The 22,035-nt window shown below is 41.5% G+C and overlaps 2 protein-coding genes across 2 annotated transcripts; both read right to left on the bottom strand.

Annotated features, from left to right (window-relative positions):
• Positions 1-808: 808 nt before the first annotated feature.
• Positions 809-11,413, bottom strand: LOC310946320 (kinesin-like protein KIF27; the record flags this gene model as incomplete). The annotated part of the gene is made up of 14 exons (XM_083912762.1): positions 809-1,425; positions 1,569-1,767; positions 2,136-2,363; positions 2,502-2,690; positions 2,852-3,022; positions 3,834-4,042; positions 4,837-4,974; positions 5,141-5,256; positions 6,045-6,238; positions 6,378-6,554; positions 6,662-6,805; positions 7,186-8,177; positions 8,401-8,601; positions 11,116-11,413. The coding sequence occupies 14 exons, from the start codon at positions 11,411-11,413 to the stop codon at positions 809-811; spliced, it is 3,873 nt and encodes a 1,290-aa protein (XP_083768888.1).
• Positions 11,414-12,597: 1,184 nt separating this feature from the next.
• Positions 12,598-21,857, bottom strand: qng1 (Q-nucleotide N-glycosylase 1). Its single transcript, XM_083912947.1, has 7 exons — positions 21,806-21,857; positions 20,621-20,823; positions 18,995-19,141; positions 14,887-14,999; positions 14,023-14,166; positions 13,268-13,463; positions 12,598-13,161 (listed from the first exon to the last, which is right to left on the bottom strand). Exons 2-7 carry the CDS (start codon positions 20,808-20,810, stop codon positions 12,932-12,934), a joined length of 1,020 nt encoding a protein of 339 aa, XP_083769073.1. The 5' UTR covers positions 20,811-20,823; positions 21,806-21,857; the 3' UTR covers positions 12,598-12,931.
• Between the last annotated feature and the right edge of the window lie 178 nt (positions 21,858-22,035).

Genomic DNA, 22,035 nt, shown 5'->3' on the forward strand with positions numbered 1-22,035 from the left:
ACCAGAGCTGGAAACTTAAGATCCAATGGAAAATGGAATATGCAGTGTTGTATTTGGGTGTGACAAGAATCTTTAATCACAAAATGGGAAGATTCACACTATAGCGTAACAACACTGCCAAGCTATTGGAAATGTTTCTCTGCATGTGTCATTATCAGGGTTTTCCTGTTGTCATGACAACACTGGCCTTTCTTTGTGTTTCTTCTCTTACTGAATGGCAAAACTCAATATTCAGCATAGTCAGGATCTGAGAAATCTGACCACCAAGGTAGACTGATAAAAAGGCAGTGCTATGACGAGACTGAACTGGTTCACACTAAAGACATTTTAACATTAACAACATTCCAGTCACTTCACTTCCTTCTCTAGTTGTAAACTCTGCAGTCTCATTTTCTGTGATTTCACTATTTTGTGATAGTACGGTCATGTTTAACAAAGGACAAGTTGTAAAGAAAACTGAGAACAAAACCTTTTCACCTTAACACACATTCTTGTCTTTCTTAAGAATATTGTGAATATGGACCTGCATCAAATATACACCAGTGTTTTGATCATATAAAGTAATTTAATGGGCTTGTGGGTGCTTCTCACTGACCTGAAAACCACATAAACTCCTTACATTAAGTATTTAAGTAATAATAAATTAACGTTTTCACACGATACTCCAGATGCAAGTTTTGTTCATATTTAGTGAGTTTTCAACATTGGTTAGTTATGACAAACATTTCCCTTTTGTTTACTAACACCCAACTGGAATCTAATGTACACATTGCTGCTGCCAAGGGACTCATAGGTACCATAAAAAACATCATCTATCAGTGTTTCTGGGCACTTCTATGGAGTCCTCTAGTATTGACTCTGTGCTGGTAACCACAACAGACTGTCGCCTCCTTGTGGTAGAACTACAGACCTGCAGGTCAGCTGGAGAGATCTGCCTCAGCTCTCTGCGACACAAACGCACTGATGTCATTTCTAAACTTTCCCCAGAATGACAAGCCCTGATTTCACTCCTCCCCTGGGTCTGTGTATGTGTCTGGGTGTATTCAGGCATTTTTGTCATTATGAGTGCTTGAACGTCAGAAGATGAGGAGGGACAGGTGGTTTGGTGTGTATGTATCTTCATATGAGAATCACTGTGTGACTTTTTGTCTGCTTGCTCGGCGTGTATCTTTGTATATGTTGTTGCAATATGTATCTCTTCAGTTTTCATCTGGGGTTCGTTTACACTTGCGTGGACCTGCACACTGTGTTTTTGCCTTTGCTCCTGGGTGTGTGAGGGCTGATCGTTGCGGTGTAGGGCATCACTGACAAGTTCTTTGAGTTTCTTTTTAAGCTGTCGGCAGGAGCTTTTGTAGAAAAACAGCTCTTTCTCCAGATGCTGCAGTCTGTCTTCGATAGCCTGCTGTGCCTTTCCTGAACCACTTTCTAAACACACATAAGCAAACAAGGAGACAAGGGTAAATGAAACAGCAATGCTCATTTAACTTCTGTGCAAAGATTGTGGAGAGGGAAAGGACAAAAATATTTCTGTTTAAAGGGCTCTGTCTAGGCTGACGTAATTCCATCACCTTTAAGTTTCTGCAGTAGTAGCTGGATGTTGTTCTGGTGATCTTGGTGCTGCTGAGTGAGTCTGCGGTCTGCATCCAGGGCCAGGTGCTGCATAGTGAACTCCATCTCCCTCAGCACCACCTCTTGCTCTCCAGCATTAAGCTCCAGCTCTTCACAATGCAGACGCAAATGGCGCTCAGCCTCACGGAGACAAACAACCTGAAGGTGGAAGGGAGCCAGAGAATAGACCAGACAAACAAATAGAAGGACAAAGTCATTTACTGTAGCTTTGTTTACTTTCACATCTGCAGAGAAAAATCAAAGACAGAGCAAAACAGTTGGGAGGGAGTTCATTACAGTGCAAACAAAACTCCCGGGGAGAAGTTGATATGGTTCATGATGGTATAAGGACGTATCAGCTGGAACGATAAAGGGCACAGGAGGCAGTATAAGCATTACAGGAATTCTGTCTGACCATGGTAGAATCCATATTTTAACACATTAATAAATATGTTTTAAGGAAAGCGCCAGGCACACATTAAATGTAAGTGTAAATAATAAATAATAGAAAAGGGTAAGAAGTGTACCTTGTTGAAATATTTGATGAGCAGCTCTGAAGTCTCAGGTGGTGAGAGCCCCTTCAGTTTCCTGATGACATCGCAAAGTTGGGCAGGTTCAGTACTTTGTGACTGATGTGAAAAGGAGTCTGTGCTTAGCAACTCCTTCTGTTTGTCCTGGATAGAGCGGTTTTTAAACTCCAGAGCTGCGTCCAGAGCTTCAATGGCTTCCTCCAGGTGAAGCAGGGAATACTCCTCCTACAAGAAGACACACACAAATCAGTGTGCCCAAAATTTTAAAAAAGAGTCACACAGATGAACAATAAAATGTGTCATGAAACAAGGTCTGTGCAATACACACATCATGTATGTCATATACACAACCTGTTTTCTGACCTTCGCAGTGAGCACACTGTCCTTCAGCTGGCCCTCAAGAGTATCTCTCTTCTTTTTAAGTGCATCTCTCTCTTTCTCCAGTTCCTCCATGGTGACCCCTCCAGTCTGCCTCACACTGCTGCTGCTCTGCAGCTGCTCCTCTAAAGACTCCAACCGCACAGACACACGCAGCAGGTCCTGACCCAGGGCCTGAAAAGTCATTGATAAAAAGACCCCAAAAACTCCAGATTCCAGCTTCAATAATACATGTTGCCCTATTACATAAGTGCTGTTGATGTACAGCTAAATCAGAATAAAAACCACCACAACCATGTCTATGTGTATATGCGTACATACACACACAGGCTAACCTGACTAGAGCGTAGCATCTTGATGTCCAGTTTGTTTTTCTGGTGCAAACAGGCCTCTCTGCGCAGGAGCACCTCCTCTCTCCTCCTCAGCTCCTCCTCCAGCTCCTGCAGATCTGCTCTCTTCTGAAACACCCGCTCCTCTTCCTCCTCCAGCCAAATTAAGTCATGCAGCTACAGTGATGACAAGGAGGAGTGAGGAGTATGAGTAGGAAAAAAGGAGCAGAGAGGGGTAAAGGAGGACGGAGATGGCAGAAAAATTAAGATAAGAAGACAATGATAAAGAGGTAGTCATAGTAACATTGGAGGAAGGTTGTGCACAAAAGAAAAGCTTTGAAAATGACTATTTTGGAAGGAGAAAAAACAAAAACATTTAAAGAGTTTATACTGCTTCTATATTTAACAATGTTTACCTCTTTCTTGAAATCTTCCTGGTGATTGCTTTGGCAAGCAGTCATACTTCCTGCCCTGTGCTCCTATAAACAAAAATATCTTGTTTACTAATAATGATTAATTATTTACTCACTCTGTGTGTCAGCAGTTGCATACTGTATTTGCAATTTCCCAGTGAGTATAATTAAACTGAGATGTTGTGAGGATGATATGCATGCCTACACCAAGTAATTTGGACCTAGAGCAGGATTGGTAATACATACTGATTTTAAAATAATAAAATCAGATTTATATTGAAACCCAAGTTAAACCAATGGTAAATATCAAAAAGTTAGGCATAAAAGATCACTGACAAAAAGTAGCACCTAGGGCATAAACAAGTTATTTTGACTATTTGTTACAAAGTTTACCAGCTTAGCTGCCTGTGACATATTTAAAAGAATCAAGTACCTATCAAACTGATCAGAAATACAATTGCATTTACCTTTTTATCTAAGGAATTTGCTTTAATATGATCACCTCTTTCCTATTGCACTCTCAAGACAATGTGTTTGATGTTACTGGGGTCATTTAAAAAGTCTGTACAACTAACCCCACTTTGGTCAAGTTCTGTGTTGATGACCTCTCTCTGCTGTCTCAGGCTGCTCTGAAGCTGTGCTCTTTGCAGTGTCATGTGCTGCAGGCTGTGGTACACTTCTGCTCGGACCTGCTGGCTCTGCATTGAAAGTCTTGCCAACACGCCGGCTTCTCTGCCATCACCACGGTCCCTGCCATGTCTGCCCACTGCTTGGGTATCTTTGTCTGCCAGAAAGAAACACACATTTAGAGATACAAGTGTTGCTTGAAATTAGAGATAACACACAAATGCATTGTCATGCAAATTGTCAAATTATGTTATGATACAGTGCTGTTGTGCAGTCGTTGCCTAGAGCTTTAGGGCAAAAGCCCAGTTGACCTACGGTAAATAGGAATGAGCCTGCCCATGGAAAACAGTGCATGATTCTAATTAAAACAGGTTTTGAAGAGACTTTGAATCTGTATTTTCTTCCTTTTTGCTCCTTCACCTAAACTTTAGTTCAGAGGGAGGCCTCTAGATGCAACAGTGTTGTTCTATTCCAAACCTTAAAATCCTTGATGGATTTTTTCATACTTTTAGCACTACTTATAGTTCACCTTTTGCCTCTCAGGTAATCATTTTATACTGACTCGACAGAGTATAGCAACTTTGCACATGCCTTGGTTCCAGACATGTTGTTTACAATCCAAAAATTCCCATGGTCTCTAAGTGGTTCTCCAAAAATTGGCAATCTGTGTAGCAGCTGAGGCATGCATCAATCAAATCATCAAAGTAACACTGTCTTCCTCTCTGCTGCTGTTGATGTTCTTGAATTTCTAAAATCAGCAGATGCCTCTAAAAGCTGCATGAAGTCCTTATCAGTACTGCTAGAATGTTTTGACCAACCAACCATGGTGAACACAAACAATTCAGCCCAGTATTTTCATTGTTCCTGTCTCAGTATACCAGGTTCAGTAAAACTAAAAACAAACAGACACAGAGGGGCTGGAATACACAGTTTGAATTTGTATAAACACACCAGTTTTGTCAAGCTCTTTGATGAGCTCCTCTTTCATGCGCATGTTGAGGGACAGATCTTGGATTCTTTTTTGAGTAACGCTGGCTCTTAGTCTCGCCTTCCTCGTATGGTTTTGCTTGGCGGGGTTTCCCTTGGTCCCTGAGAAGAAATAGCAATTGACTACATGAAAAAGAAACAACTTCTTAGAAATAATATAACTCCTCGGAATGTCAAGGAAGAGCTGTGAGACAGGAAAGCATATCCCTATCAATGCAAAAGGAGAAGGAAACAAAAGTCATGTAAAATGAAGTCATGTAAATGATACCTGTGGCTCGCTGAGGCTGCTGCTCTGCTGGATTTCCATTCCATGTTTGGGCTAGTCCAGAGTTCTCCTTGTTCAGAGCTGATTTCTTGGTGGTCCATGTTCGGTTTAAAGAACGCCTGGAGTAACATCAGAATATTTGATTACGTAGCTAATATCACAGTTAACAATGTATGCTAGAGACTGGCATCATTAATGGCCAAAAATGTCAGCTCCTTTCATCTTCTTTAAGTTGCTACATCTCCACTATGCACACCTCAGGATGTCACATCTCCTATATATGCCCAAGAACTTGCATTGCATAAATTATGAACACCTACCAAGTTTTTGATTAGTTTGATCAGCACAGCGGCACATAAATTGGTGTGGTTATTTTAAAACAGTATTTTAGAACAGCTATGTGCTGGCTGCACACATTTTAATAGATTAACTACATAGTATATTATGTGTAATGCATTGCATTTAAACGCAGGACTAAAGTTGGGAGTTGGAGAAGGATACTTTCTTACTAAAACAGCCTTTTGCTGTCATTGAAATGTTTCTGCTAGTTACTAAGTTACTTTCTACTAAGGTGGAAGTGAAAAACATAATATGCAGCCTTTGTGTGATTTGTGAGAGTTGCATCAACTAAAGTGACAACTGCTTTGTTGACCTCGTCTGAACAGGATGACAGCACAAAATGCAGTCATCCTTGACACGAAAGTTGTAGCGTGTCTCTGGAGTGACAAAAAAGCCCTCTACTGTGCCTCATTTCCTACATTGGTGCATTGAGGTCACTGCTCTACAAAGCAGGAGCAGGTGAGGAATAAATTACCAGACTGGCTGAAATTGTATTTGTTGTAGTGTATCAGTATCAGTTGTGGCTTGACAAAGATGGAACCAGTATACTTGTATTAAACATGCTCACCTAAATTCCATTCTGCCCAAAAGGACCTCCTCATCCTCCTTCTCTTGATCTCTGTCTTTGCTCTCTGCCTGTTGTTTTATGAATGGACAGTACACCTCATCCTTCTCCTCAATCTCAGCCAGCAGGAGATGACCGCGCATCTTAAAAGCTGCCATCACTCTCTCCAGTGAATATGCCGGTGGACTGGAGTGAATCTAAAAAGATATATGTGCAGCAACGAACATATGAATGTATGCAGTAACATCGTTTAGTACTTAAGCCACAAGTCAAGTGCAACTGGTATAACACAAATAATAAGATACACACAAAGAACAAAACAGTACAGCGGCCTACCCTCCTGGGAGGTCCGTGTCCACAGCTGCTTCTGATCAGAGGGACACTGTGGGGCCTCTTGCCTGAGTTTCCAGAAGCCCCTGTTTCCACGGTTTCCCCTGATGTTGCACACCTAAAGGTCACAAGGTCGCTGCGAAGACGATTGATGAGGATCTGCTGGTCCACAAGCTGTTCAGTCTGAAAAACATTCACACACATGTGCACAAGTTTGATTTGCAGATAACCTAAAGCTGAAGGTGTCACTTCTTTTCTGTTGGAATAAAGAGCTGCACTGTTCCCCTCACCTGCATACGAGTACGTTCCTTTTCCTCCTCAAAGGCCTGAAGGTGGGTTTTGCTCTGTTGAACAAGTTTCTCTCCTTGTTGTTGAACCTGTCTCAGCTCCGCATCTTTCTGCTCCAAGAGCTGTTCATATATGGTGAGAGCTTCCTGAGAGACACAGAGTCTTCTGTGGTTATTATTTACCATGACTTGTAAATTCACTAAATATAAGTTCAGAAAACCTCTTTTTTATTTTATAAAATTTAAAATAGCTTTATTGTCCATGTAACTCAGGCCTTTAATAGTATGGTCTCCTCTTAGGTGATCAGGGACATCACAGTGGACATTCTGACTTGTAATAAAAGTAAAAAACGCAGATGTAATTAATAAAATTAAGATGGCTCGATTCCATTCAGGTGTGTCAGTCAACCAGCATGCACAGGACAAGGACTTTACCTGCAACAACACAACTTATTGGAATACAGCCATTGTTAATGTCATTTGACATTTAATGACAAGTTGATTTTTTTTTAACTTGTTATCATTACCTTGCATTTGTTGAATTCTTCCCTGAGCTTCAATATGTTGACATGGTGGGGCTGATCTCCACCCCCCTCCAAACAGTCCTTCTCATCAGCTTGACGTGAGTGATTGACAGCCGTCAGTCTCTTCTGCCAATCCTGCAGCCGCTGCCTGAAAGAATGACTTGGGGTGGGGCCAGAGATATCTGCAAGCAGGGCAGCAGCTTCCTGTGCCAGGAGACAGTAATGTGATGGTTCCTCTTGGTTCTTATCTGAATCAGACATCCTCATCTGACTGGGCTGTTTGAGGCTGTCCCCCTCTCCAGCACGTCCACCTGTCATCTCCCTTTCCATCTCTCTCTCCTTCTCTTTCAGTAGCTCTCTCAGTGTCTGTACTTCATGCTCAAGCTCACCCAGGCGAGCCTCACCAGGGTCCCAGGTTGCAGGAGACATTTTAATTTCTGTATGAGTAGATATATTTGCAGGACTGTTACGAATGTGACGGGCCTTGGATGCAAACTGCAGGACACTCAAAGTCTCAGCTACACTGTGGTGAGAGGGGCTTACACATGCCACCATCAGCGTATGGGCTGTGCCCCCCAATGAATCACGGAGAAGACGGGTGATCTTGGCATCACGGTACGGTATGTGTGCACTGTTGCAGTTGTTACCACGGCGTTTTCGACCAGGGTCAGAGAGGGCACGGATGACGTTACCCAGCGCGAGCAGCCCTGTATTGATATGAACGGACTCTTTGAGCCGTGTCCCAGTGTTTCCAGTTTTTCCAGCACGCTCAGAGCCTGCTAAGTCGACCAGACAGAGTTTGGAAGAGTGGACAGATTTTAAGGAGGCGTTGTTGTGGCAACACTGGATAAGCTGAAGGGTGAGGATGGCGTGAGAGCGACTGGAGTGCTCATTCATTCCTGTGGTGCCAGTGTGGCGCAGAGCATTGCCCGTCTCTACAACACTTAGAAGCTCCTCTGCTGAAGTGACAACCATCTCTTTGGCTCCTACCACCACTGAAAACACAAACAAAACCCCACAATGATTTTTTAAATTAAATGCTTTTACACTGACTTGTAATATTAGTTTCCTCATGGGAAGTAAAAGTCCAAACTGTACAAAGTCTAAATGAATGGCAAATTAGCCATTCTGTGATGCCTAAAAGTATATACGTCTCTGCTCAGTCACTCATGCAATCTATGTGAAGCATTTAGAAATAATCATAGACTTTTTAATCACCCGTGTTTCCCCTCTCATCCTCTCGGATATGAAGCTCTTTGTGGATGGTGTGCAGTTCCAGCAGGTCTCGCAGTTCCTCCCTGTACAGCTCCATAAATGAGACCCGCACTGTGGCTTCCACGGCATCACCATTCTTCCTCTTCTCCTCCAACAACAAAAACAGGTCCTGGGCCACACAGTCAATAATCCCTCCCTCTTCATCTAAGAGAGATTTTTTGAATGAAGAAACACATTTAGCAAATATTGAAATGACCTGAGAGAGAAACATTAGAAGAGACCTTCTGGGTCACATTCCTACTACAACAGCAAATTACTGTTCAGGAAAGCTTGCTTTGGCCTTTTAAACTGGCCTTCAACTTCCATGACTTTAACGCAAGAAGACTAACAAAACCTGCAAAACTCCCAGAATCACGCCAGTCACACACTTTGCTTCCTGCGCCACCAACTGAAAGCTTGAAAGACTCAAACAAATGTGAAACAGTACATATTAAAGCATACAAAGATCTTTACGCCAGTTCTCTCATCTTAAGCTGACTGGCCTCTACAATATGTTTTACTCCCCACATTAAACAAACTCCTACATCCCATGGCAGGCCCGGAGTGGCTAATCGGGAGGACCGGGACAATTCCCGGTGGGCCGGTCTGACTTTTGGGCCGCGAGGGCCGGTGTTCAATTATTATTTTTATTTATTTTGTGCCGGTGTTCAGTCATGGCACTGAGTGGAGTGGGTATCACGTGTATGCTGTTACCGCTGTCGCTGGTCATATCAGGGAGCTGGCGGTCTGTTAGATCATGCCAATGAAACTGGGACGCGGACGCAGGTTAAGGGCACGGCCACCAACAAGACACAGACGCAGACGCAGCCTGATGTAACGTACGTGTCGTGCACTAGTCCGCACACTTCAGTGGTGTTTGCCTAGCTCCAACCACAGATGTACAAGGAAAATAATAAACCAAAATGGAAAATAAAAAGAGCAAGGGTGGCGCACAAAAAGCGAGGATTAAAAAGAGAAAAGCTCTGGAGACAGATGCAGCCAAATGTGCAAAAATCGGCAACTCTCCTCTCACACTCGGTGACAGCGCCTGGCAGCGCGCAAATTCTCGGTGACAGCGTCTTATAACGATCATATAATAGTATAATATAATTTTATATATAATATCACGGCCAAAAGCTCTGTGCGCCTCCGGATGGCCGTAGCACGAGGAGCTCTCGTAGGGATTGGGCTTCCCGGGGTTTGTTTACCGGCGTTGCTGTGTTGAACCGGTCTTCCGCGTTCCACACAAGACCGGATTTTTTTTTATTACTGGAAAAAAATAATACAAAATAACTCGGTGTTGGCCTCAACCACTGGTAATACCGCATACCGCGGCAACCCTGAATGTTACTAATAATTGGCATAATAATTTCTTATAGCCTGTCTAACCTAACGTTACATAATTTAAATAATATTATGATGCAACGCCACATAACTGGCCACAAACTTTAGGGGATTTGTAGCCCTTCAGATACAAGATGCATCACCAAGCACCAGCCATCAGCCCACAGGTCCAGAGTGTGCAGGTAGGATTGCTCATTAAGTGAATATTGAGGTGGTTCAGGATCATCTGGTAAGGATGAACCCTGGGCGCCTCCCTAGGGAGGTGTTCCAGGCACGTCCAGCTGGGAGGAGGCCTCTGGGAAGACCCAGGACCAGGTGGAGAGATTAGATCTCCACACTGGCCTGGGAACACCTCAGGATCCCCCAGTTAGAGCTGGTTAATGTGGCCCGGGAAAGGGAAGTTTGGGGTCCCCTGCTAAAGCTGCTGCCCCTGAGACCTGATCCAGGATAAGCGGATGAAGATGAGATGAGATGAGATGAGATAATGAAGAGCATGGTGTAGACCTAGCCTGGTCCTACCAGACTCGTACTTCATTTCATTTGCACAGAGAGTCTGGACCTACTCAATTGATAGACTTTAACTAACTTGGCATGCAGGTGTCTGTTGAAATTTAAAACTATTGGATCTGCCCAGTGCCACTCTGGATCTGCCATAACCAATCGCTAACGTTTGGCCGGGAATCACGTTGCGCGCAGGCTGTAAACAAACACTGCATGAAGATGTAAACGAGAGCTGATTGGACCCAGATTGCAATTGATGATGATAGAGGATTCAGCACTACAATAATGAAACTGACTTGAATTTTTGACTTGAAAAAGGGGAGATTTGTGACGAGATTTATGAACATTTTTATGATTTAGAGTCAGAGGCAGAGCCAGGAGCCAGTGGTGAGGAAGAATCAGGTGAGCTAGTGTGTGAACAAGCAAGCATCAGTTCCAATAAAACCACTTTCTTTGCCCCACTGATAGTAGTGGCCCGTTATACTTTTGATCATTAGTAATAGTAAGAATTACAGTAGGAATTACAAGGCTTTAGAGAACAGTGCGCTATTGTTTGCTTAACATGTAAAGTTATAATTACATTATTTTAATATAATAGGTCGTGATCTAAAGTGGGCCGGTCTGAGGTATGAAACTCCAGGGCTGAAAATGAGTACCACTCCGGCCCTGTCCCATGGGCAATATTCCCAATCCTTCTGAGTCACAAAATGCAGCTCCCATCTCTCATTTCCCCAAATGATCTAAGTATCTGTCCATCTCTGTTCTCCTAACCCCCAAACTCTGGTTCTTTCTAACCCCGGGTGAAAACTACCATCTGTGCTCTGTACAACTTACCCAGGTTCCCCCCTCCGAGTGTGTGTGTCTTCCCTGACCCTGTTTGCCCATAGCAGAAGACGGTGGCATTGTAGCCGTCGATTAGGGACTCCACCAGGGGCCGAACGCAGGACTCGTACACCTCATCCTGGCTGCTTGTCGGCTCAAAAGCGTGGTCGAAGGAGAAGAGTCGGTCTGAGCCGAGCATCACCTGTGCGGAGCCCGGCACCACCCGCACACACACCTGGTGGTTGTGGAGGACTTCTTTGGGAAGCAGGGGACGAATACGGAGCGCCACCCGGACGCAGACCTCGCCCATGACGGTAGAGAAATTGATAATGTAACGTTACGTCTAACTAACTTAATGGCGTTTCACTTTCATCCCAGCAGCATCTTACAGCTGAGTTTGTGGTGAAACTTTGTTTTATTTGTGCTCCTAAGCTTGTTGAATAAGAAAGAAACCGTGTCAGTGAGCTTATATTTGACCCAAACAAACCGTCTGACATTGGCCTTAGGTGTTAGACTGTCGTCTTCGTCCTTATTTAGCTTGTTGTTAACGTCGTCCCATCTCCGGTTTGTTGACGCTTCACGGTTGCCCAGGAAACCGCCGCCGCGGTGAAGCAGCAGTCGAAACAAACGGAAGAGGCGTTCAAGAGTCTTCATTGTCGGGAGGACCGAGTGGTACTTGAATGCAACAGCGCCCCCCTCTGACATTATCCGTATTATCTGTAAACAAAACTTATCATACCAGGAATATAACCAGAGATAAATACATTAAAAATAAAATAAACGAGCGTGCCATTTAATGGCATCATACAATAAGGGTATTAAGAAATAAAATACTGATTGATGATTTCACAATGTATTGCTTCCTTTACATATTGTACTTACTTTGTATTAAAATGGTTATTTTATATTGACTTATGTATTTGATATTTAACATTCTGAAGCTTCCATGTTTCTTATTCTAATTTACAAAAATATATAAATCTATACGCAATAATTTTCAATATCCACATCAGAACTCAAAATATACCTCTATTACTTAATACTATATTTATCACCAGTTAAGCACATCTTATTCCAGTTTAATCTCCAGAGTAAAAGCTGTCTCTTATATTTCTGATGCTTGTTCCCCTGCCTTTCTTCCTCTTCCCCTTATGTTCCTCCCAAACACTAGTTCCCGTAACATAATTTGAGCTATAGAATATTCTTTATTTATTTAACATGTATCAAATATTCCACCATTTTAGATAATGTAGCCACACACTGTTGTTTTTTGTTATTTAACGTTGAACTTATCTATTTGTGATCAATCAAAACAATATTCATCTTTTAGAATTACAGACTTCTTTCACGAGTTTCTCTGCAGACATCCTGCTATAAGGTGTGTGATGTGAAATGTGATCTCCAGAAATTAACCTATTGCAAGACTCCTTTAAAAAAGGCAACTTGCAATATCTAAACAGAATATTTCATTTCCACTGTTTAATGACTGTCAGTTAACAAGTTCAAGCTGCAGCTGATCCGCCAACGTGTCCACCATTGTATATTCACATACAGTATATGATCACCTGCTCTTCATTACAGCGAGCCATTTCTTATAAAATGTTCCACATCAACAACAGTAAACATTTTAATTGACTGCTAATGGACAACAGTTTTGATTGCCACATAAACTAACAAGCTGCATTAAAGCTTGACACCTGTTCCCACTACAGCCAATTTGTACATACAGTATATCTGGCACAGAGACATGATTGGCTTTAACCCAGAGAAAGGCACAGGTGCCAAGGCTGCACAGTGTAATCTGTATGTGATGCTGCCAGCCAGCTTGTCAGTAGTAAATACAGCGTGTGTGGTGTATGGGAATGTGGGCCATCTCTTTGTGGTGCTGCTTGGCATAAGGCCACAGGTAGAAGTCGATAATTGCAGAGTTGACGTTGCAGGTCTGTCTGTCTCTCTCCTGCACCAGCTTGCAAAGACGGTCTTTGATCAGCTCCACAGACCAAATCGAACAACCTCGGATCTCGACCTCTCTCCTGTCCCCTGAACTCAGCAGCTCGCCTGAGAGAAATGGTGGACGACCACATAACCCATTGAGAGATTATACCTAAATGATTCATTTCTTTATGACCAGAGAAACACATGCACACAAACACTCCCATCCTACCATTATTCAGCGCCTGCATCAGTGCTTCAGAGTATCGCAGTGCTCCGAGGTAGACGAGAGCCTGAGGGACCCTGTAGTCTGCAAACATAGTGAGCCAGTTCATGTCAATGATGTCACCGTCTCCTCTGGCTTCCATAACGCCCCAGAAATCTGCCACCAGGATCTGTGCTCGCTTGTAGAACGAGATCTTCTTCCCCTGCAACACACAGTGGAGCTCTCTACTCATACTATATGTGCTGTTCTAACCAATGCTGTTAACATCACAGCAACAATGCATGTGCAAGGGGAATAATTAGCTCCTCAACTGACTGTATAATATGAATATCTCATATCACATACTCCTCCTATATGCTTTCACTATTATTTAATGCATGTTGTATTTATTTTTTTAAAAGATGCTACAAATTAAGTCTCTACAGTTCTACAGTACAGTCATTGTGAAATTAATTCTAGAGAAAACTGAAGCAAACCATGGCATCAACTCTGTAAAACTAAAAAGACAAAACACATCAGAGATATATATTTTTTTAAATATTGTCAAGGTTACAATTTAATATGTTTGTCAATGGACATATATCCAATCAGAAATTATGATTATTTCTGCATCTGAGATATATTTAATGATTTAATCATTGTCATGAGTTGTCTGTGAGTTGCAGAGTATCATTTCAAACATTTCTGGTTAATATGAACTTATATTCACAAATTGCCAAATGTGAAATATCTAACTAACTATCTAACTATTCAACTCTTACCTCATATGTAGCTTGGTCCCTATAGGAAGGGATCTTCTCCACGATGAGTTCCACCATCTTCCGGGCGTCGTTCCCGGCTCGGCTGATAAAACTTCGAAAGCTTCCACCGTGTTCCTGCAGCACGCGGCCGCCTTCAGTGAGCACCTTGTTAGAAAGATTCTGTATGTGATGTCTTCAAACTTGACGATTATAATGAGTAGGAGGTTAAGAGCTGCATACTTTCAATTTCAACGTATCATAAAGGGAATACAGTTAACACAGATAGAGATAATACTTATATGAGCTTTAAAATCAGTTTTCTTGGTTAATATAAAAAAGAAATGCAGAGAGATGGAAACATCTAATAAGATCTAGTCAAAGGAACATGGTATGTAGGGATGTAATATTATACTGTGTGTGTACCTCCTTTGTTCAGGCACTATTGACTAGAGAGATGAGATGATAAATCCTGATTTTCTCACATCATGTGTTTGTCTCTCAATTGAATAGCACTGCTTTTGTTTTGTGCTACTTAAGTGTTGAGAATCCCGTCTAGATGGATTCATACGGAAGTCGGCTTTAAGTGTCAAATGCTATGCTTTTGTTTAACATGAAGTAAAACACAAAACATAAATTCATCAGTCAAGTTACAAATGTAAAATAATTTAAGCAACTTGTGGACTTTGATGATTGTTACATTTATAGTACCATGGATATGGGGGAACACCATACAACCTTAATGTCCGGGATTTAATTCCGGCCTGGGGAGCTTTGTTGCACTAACCCCCCCCCCCCCCCGTACACAGTCCTTTGTCAAATGAAGGTGAATATGTTAAAAAAATCTTTAAAACAAAACATGGACATGGGACATTAACATGTTCGAACCTGGTGGCGCTCCAGAAGCATGGGCATTGGTGTTTCATTGTCTGATCGAAGGACATGTCCCAACTCCTCCACGCTCATCTGAGAGAAGTACTTGGGATCAGTGATGGGTATACCTGAGGGAAGCGGTGGAAGAAGTAGTCAGATTCTTTACTGTAAGCTATAGTTGGTAACTCTCTGTAATTGTTATTTGCCGAAATTGTTACTATATTTTGACAGCACAATGACACGGATGCAAAAAATTAACGCATCTATTTTTTACATCCTGTGGTAGGATGTAGGATAATAAATATCACCATATCCATGTGCAATAGTTTGTTAAATATCATCTTATTCATGTGCAATAGTTTGTTGAAGAGGCTGCAGAGCAAACACCGCTGCTCAGCACTGACACTGTGTGGCTTCATAGTACCTTAGTACAGACACACTCCATCAAAGTCTCTGCTGTGATCAGCTGCCACGGTAATCAGAAACAGACGTGGATTTGTTTGATGCTTCAGAGGAAAGGACGTCTAATGTCTATATCATCACCATCATAATTCCTCATTTCTTCTCTCCTCAGGTGGATTCCTTTGTCTCTTCATGCATCCCTGGTAGGAGGGACTAAGACATAAGAAAAATATGCAGGCGAGGCAAATGGATGCAATTAAGAGACTTGGGATGCACCCCAGGTTTTGGAAGATCCTTCATGATGGCGCAGGGGAGAGTTTTCCAGGTCATGGAGGAGAGAGGATGCAAGGAAGCATACATTTAGCACAATGAAATGTATCCTTTGTGCCCTCACATCCTCGCTTGGAGGAGCGAAGATGTGAGGATTGGACTTGTTTCACTTTGTTTTTGTCTTTTTCTGTTTTGCTGCTTTTCGTTTTATTGTCACAATGCTTCATCTGCGTGACTGTTTTCTCTTGATGTGTTTGATTACAGTTTGACAGAAAGATTTTTTTTAAAGAAAAAAAGAGCTGCGGTAACAGCACTTGATAAAAGACTTCCTGTTTCCTGGCTCTGAGCTACTCCAGAAGCCTCCTCTCTCCTTGAGCCTTCACGATGGTGGAGGGGGAACAATTTCCAGGTCACAGAGAAGAAAGGATTTGAGGAAGCATAAATTTAACCCTAATGAAATGCATCGATTAATGTAATAAAAAGGAGAGGGCTCTGGGAGCACAGGAACAGCAGATGGAGGTAAAGATACATTACTTACACACAGATCGTCTATCTCATTGCACCATCATCAGGATATAGTGACAAGAATAAAGAATTAAAAATGGGACGATTTGCCCCTGACATATGGTGGTGTAGAAGTATAAAGTAGCATAAATTGTTGTTTGTTTATTAATATTAATATTCAAATATATTAAAATATTACTTAATTATATTTTGACCATTAAATATCTTCAGTAAGACCTGCTGTATATTGGTATCAAAATTAAGTTGAATATGTTCTGTCCACCAGAGGGCAGTGTATCAATGTCAATAGACAGGCAATGATGTTTTCAGGGGAAAAACACTGTCACAACTGTTTTTAATTAAAAGTCCAGGCCTCTTAATTATCACGCATTGAGCGTTACCGCCACTCTTTTTCGGTCTTTGGTCACCCACTCCCGCCACACATTGTATTTCTCATGCGGAAAAACAATGTATAATATGCTACAGCTCCCAAAAAGTCTCTGGCCGCTTTATTTGCTCTCACTGTGGAAACGGCAGGAATCAAGAGCTGCCACTTACCAGCCGACAGCCAATCAAAAAAAAAGAACGGGGTTACACAACAGCGAATCAGAAAATAGCACTATTTGTCTGGTTAAAATGTAACGCAACAACCAATGAAAAAAAAGCATAGTTAGCCTGGTTTTATTCACGGGATCTTCACGAGCTCCGAGTATCACTTTGAGCAGAGTAAAGTCACCTCCTGTTTTAATGTTAAATTACAACAAATTCACAACTTGACTGCTGTTAGAGAATGTTTCCAATAGCATCAGTAGCATCAGTTTTTCAATGCTGAGTGAAACACCCCCATTCCCGACTGACGCTAACGTCACCTACAGGAGCCCAAATGACCAAATATATCCTTGCTAATGAGCTCGCGATTCACAACTTCACAAGGCGTGAAAAAGCTTCGGAATCTGAATTGAAAACGACGTTTACAAGCAAACACATTTACGTAAAATAACGTCAATAACAGGTTCGAACATTAAGGAATGCCTCATGTTCGTTCGAATATCTTTTTTTTTTAATATTCAAATTATATTTAAATATCGAAGTTCGGATTCAAAGCCCTAGTAGTTGAGTATTTGTACTTGGTTATTTTTCCACCACTGCCTGTGGAGTGGAGGAGCAACTAGGTCGATTCATCTTTAGACAGGATCTACTGGAAGAGAAATAGAAAGAGGAAATTCTAGCTACTAAGTTTAAGGTTATGGCGTGCTATAATAACAGGCATATAATTCCCAAGCAGACAATTCTCACAAGAGGCTCAAACAAAATCATTTGTTCTGATCTCATGCTGTCAACCCTTGAGATTCACTATCTGGAGCAAAGTTACCTTGAGAGCACATTGAGAGCACTATTCCATGAGACATAATTGATTCATTTCCGGAGTACTCACGCTAATTATGAATGATGCAGGCACATGTAGAGCTACAAGCAATTTACCAGCAGTCCAAGTTCAAGTAAAGGGCCCATACACAATAACTGGTAATAGCAGTGCCCAACAACAGCACACTGGGAAGAGGAAGAAAAGGAGGACCTTGATTATACATTTGATTATTCATTTTCCTCCACTTTCCTCAGACGTTGCCCCTCTCCCTCTGCAGAAGTTCTTCTTCTGTATACTCCAGCTCATAAAAAGATCCAATCGTCTCCACAGTGAACATAATTTCGTTGTCACTGTTATAATCACGCATTTGTCTGTTCTTTTATTTGTTTTCTCTATACCTGTCCTTTAAACAGCTGGTCTGCAGAGTAATACAGTGCACAGCATTGTTGCATAGATATACATATATGTAGATGCTGCAATGGCCGCTGCTGTCCATTGGGGCAATACATCAACAAAGCCGCCAACTCGATAGAGGGGAGCCACTTCTCTTAATGGATGTTTGTCTATTGAGACGTTCAGTCTATTCACTATTAAAATCATAATTTCTCGCTGAATTGTCAACCGATTTTCAAGCGGTTTGAATTGTTACAAATGCCAGACATGTATTTATGATACAGGATATTTGATTAAATTAAAAATGCAGGTCTTCACACCAAAATACCTCATCTTGTAACAGTAAGCAGCTGTAAGCCTTAATATAATTTAAACAGGTGAGTTATATAAAAATTCTCCTTCAGTAGTTATAATAAACGTGAAAATTAGCTATAGAAACCAACACTGTTCTTTTTATCAGTAGTCTATTTCTGCTGTAAAGTTAAGCATTTCCACATGGGGGTCTATGGGGATTGACTCGCCTGGAGAATGCTTCAAGTGGCAGTTGTGTTGATTAGTTTTGGTATTTATTTTGAGGACATCCAAAGGCAGTAATTAAGTCATGCATTTTCTATGAGCCTTTATATGCAGTCTATGGTCAGAATGGGTCTGAACCACGAAACAAAATGGTGGGGGCTGGGACGCATCTCACAAGCCCAGATGTGGAAAATGCATATCTATGAGCACAAGCGCACTTAAGTGTAGGAATACTTTGAGAAAATGGAATGTCAAAGAAAGGAAAGGGCTTTCGGATGTGATAGTAAAGCGGTGAAAATAGACTAAATATAGCGTGCACTTAGACTGACATTCATTTTTGTAGGTGGGCCTTTTTTTTTTAAGGTGACTAAAAGTACATTTTGCTGCAGCTGCTGCCCCTGACTACAGCAGCTTCTGTGTCAGTCTCCTCTGTCTGCTTCTCCAAACTGGCCCGCCAACAATTATCTACTGTAGGTAATACTACTTAATAAGTACCTCATACATCCCCACTTAAAAAAAGCCTTACTGTCCCTTTAATGGTGTCTGTTTTTTTACTTCATCATCTTTATCATATTCAATTTAAAGCACTATGAGTTACATATCTTGTATGACAAGTTTTAATAAATAAATATATTATAGTTTATTATTATTATTATTTATACGTGACCTCACCTTCCTCCATGGCCCTGGTGATGGCAGCACAAAGGGTCATGTAGCCTGTGTATGTGGTCCCTTTATAGGTCACCTCACACTGTTGAGTTTCTTCCTCTGGCCAAAAGGAGAAGTTCATGGTGTCTACCACAAACACCCAGTTCAAGGCCTGCAATGTTGAAAAACACAAGCTATCAAGAGAGCAGAACAAAGGCTGGAAACCTGACACTTTGACCAAAATGCTTGAATTGTGCAGTGAGAAAGCAAACAGTCACTATACAAAAATCACAGTGAATAAAATAATAGACAGAAGAATGTATTTAAAAAGGTGTCTTTGCTTTGAAGTCTAATTTAGTGGAGATGCATTTCTCAGCGTTCCACCATGGGATGTATAGTACGCATGTGGAGAGGATACTGAAAGTAAAAACATTCAATTCCCCAGTCTTGGATAATTATTTTCCCAATGTCTGAGTAAATATCAGTAATAATTAACTTTTACGATGATATTGTTTTCTATAGCTGTGATATTTAAATCATTTGTGGCAGGTTTTTTTTTCATCAAATAAAGTATTTAGGGTAAAATGGTTTCCCACCGCTGAATCGGCATCCCCTTCTCCAATTTGTTTATCAATTAAAAAAAATGTCACTGAAGTGAAATTAAATGCAGTGGATGAAGTATTCAGATCCTTTAAAATTGTGTGTATGTGTGAAAGCAGCACAAGGGCATACTGTGGTCACCGTATACATGGCTGTTATGAGAAGAAAGCCTCTTGAATCTTGAGGCAAGATACAGTCACGAAAATAGAAGCTATACCTTGGCCCCCACCTTTACGCCCCTGGCCCCTATAACCGTAAAAGATAGTCATTAAACTTTACAAGTGTTGAGTTCAAAGATGGGTGTGGTTCCGAGCAAGGGTGCCAGTAGTAGGTAAGGGGCCACCCCCCCCCCCCCCCCCCGAAGCTCGATTTAGTGTCACAGCTGTTGTGATCCCATGGCAAGATGTTCTCTAGTTATTATGACTAAAGTATATTCTATTATTAGTTTTTACCACTAATACACTTAAGCCTGTATTCTTGTAAATGTTGTAATTCATCAATGTGAAGGCAATTTTAGATACTTACTTTATATACTACTTTGTAAGTTATAGAACAGTATCATATGAGCATATCGATTCATATGGGTATTATGTAAAATCTTAATCAGAAAAGTTACTAACACCTTTAACTGTCAGATAAATAAAACACTCAACTGTTTATTAAGAGCTTCTTAAAATGTATAAAATAGTGTCACGCTAACTGTCATTAGCAACGAATGATTATGCATTGATAGTTTATGTGATAAATCTAGGTGTCATTAGAAGCATGTAGAAATTGGACTACATTAGACTACGCCACATCTCAAGTCACTCTGTCACGATGTCCAAATTATCAGAAGGATTGAAGATATGAATTCTGGGCCCTTTTTAATTAATTTCTTCATGTTACTGGAACGTACATGGTGCCTCCATTGAATCATTACCACCTGTCACCCTATCAATGCAGCATTGCTGTTGCCACTGAACAAAATGTTCTATGCACCATGTGATTGACATCTCATGAATACTAATAATCTATTTCACTGGGTGGCCCTGGCTGTTGACTGACTCCCCTGGTCAGAGGTGGGTGCTGGAGCCAACGGATTTGCCTTCTTCCAACTACTGGCGGTCAGATCGTCACTGTGTCTGAGGTTGTAGAGCATCTCTGCCACCTTCTGCACTCCTTCCTCCTCCACAAGCACATCCTGACTCCGCTCTGCTATGAACTTCCCAGACTCACGGGGGAACAGAGGTGGCTCCATGATGGAGACTGTACTGTAAGGAGAAAAAACACACCTGGTGGGGCACATGTATAGACATGCATACCCCAGGAGTCCATACATGAATCTAATGAAATAATGAAAACGATGATTTTCTTTAACACATAAAAAATACAAATACAGCATGAGAAGTATTGGTTGGTATTCAGACGCATTATAGACTTCTGAGGCAGCTTCCAAGAGGATGCATGGGTGGGTGCGTTGTGAGACGCGAATGCCAGTGCCCTTTTCATAGTGAAACACCAATATCCTATATAGATCTCTGGGGAAGTGCCATTTTAAAGATCGTCTGCCTGCTTTATTACATTCACAATGAAAATACATAATCAAGATGGGAGAGATATAACGAGGTAAGAACATTTCTTCCGAAAATAGGAAATCAGTGCTGGGTTTTTTTGACTCCATTTACAGTGTTTGTATAGTCCGACTTCACTCATCTCATCTAGGCGCTATATAACTAGAAGAGTGCACAAAACATAAAAGCCCTGCAAAAGAGGACCATATCTGACCAACCCCGTTAATAAAAACCAAAAGAACAAAATTATATCCTTCTGTCATGCTCTAAAAGCTGCCTAGTCCTTCCATCTGTCTGAAGTGTCCAATGGCTGTGTTAATGTGTTCCCTGTCACACTGATAATAGGATACTGTGACGCACAAACATAGTGGCCTCCTGAATGAAATTAATTTCAATGCCATTTTTGGGAAACTGAAATGAGTTGTTTTTTTGAATGAAAAGAGCAACATGTGCGTGGGCCCGTGAGATATACCCACGCAGGGCACATCACGTCACAAGGTTTCATTGAAAACATGGACGAGCAAAGTGCAAGTAGTCAGCATTCACGTTCGCCACTGACGTTCACACTACTAATATGGACGCTACTGAACCTTCACACCGTGGAGGTTTTTTCGACACACACTTCCTGTCCATTGACAATTTGCCGAATTATTATTCATACACGTATGTTTTACTAACTTACCGATGAATGCAGGGAAAGTTTATATAGTCACTGCCAGCTCGTGTTGCTTCGTTTGTTTCCACTACCTGGTTTACAGCTGCTGACCAATCAGAGCCTCCGCTGTGACCTCGTCGCAGGCTTATTAACCAATCACAAGAAACCAGGACAGGAACCCGGAAGACAATATCCATTCCGTTACGGATACGCACAAATAAACATTTATATAAAAATCCCTATGAACTTGAATTTAA

Source organism: Echiichthys vipera (assembly GCF_963691815.1).
Source record: "Echiichthys vipera genome assembly, chromosome: 4".
Classification (NCBI taxonomy): Eukaryota; Metazoa; Chordata; class Actinopteri; order Perciformes; family Trachinidae; genus Echiichthys; species Echiichthys vipera.

Coding starts and splice junctions, on each gene's coding strand:
- qng1 (XM_083912947.1), bottom strand. CDS start 20,810: ATGGAGCCACCTCTGTTCCCCCGTGAGTCTGGGAAGTTCATAGCAGAG. Junction 19,142..20,620: donor AGCACCCACCTCTGACCAGG/GGAGTCAGTCAA, acceptor CAACATTGCAGG/CCTTGAACTGGGTGTTTGTG. Junction 13,162..13,267: donor GATGCAGGCGCTGAATAATG/GTAGGATGGGAG, acceptor CATTTCTCTCAG/GCGAGCTGCTGAGTTCAGGG.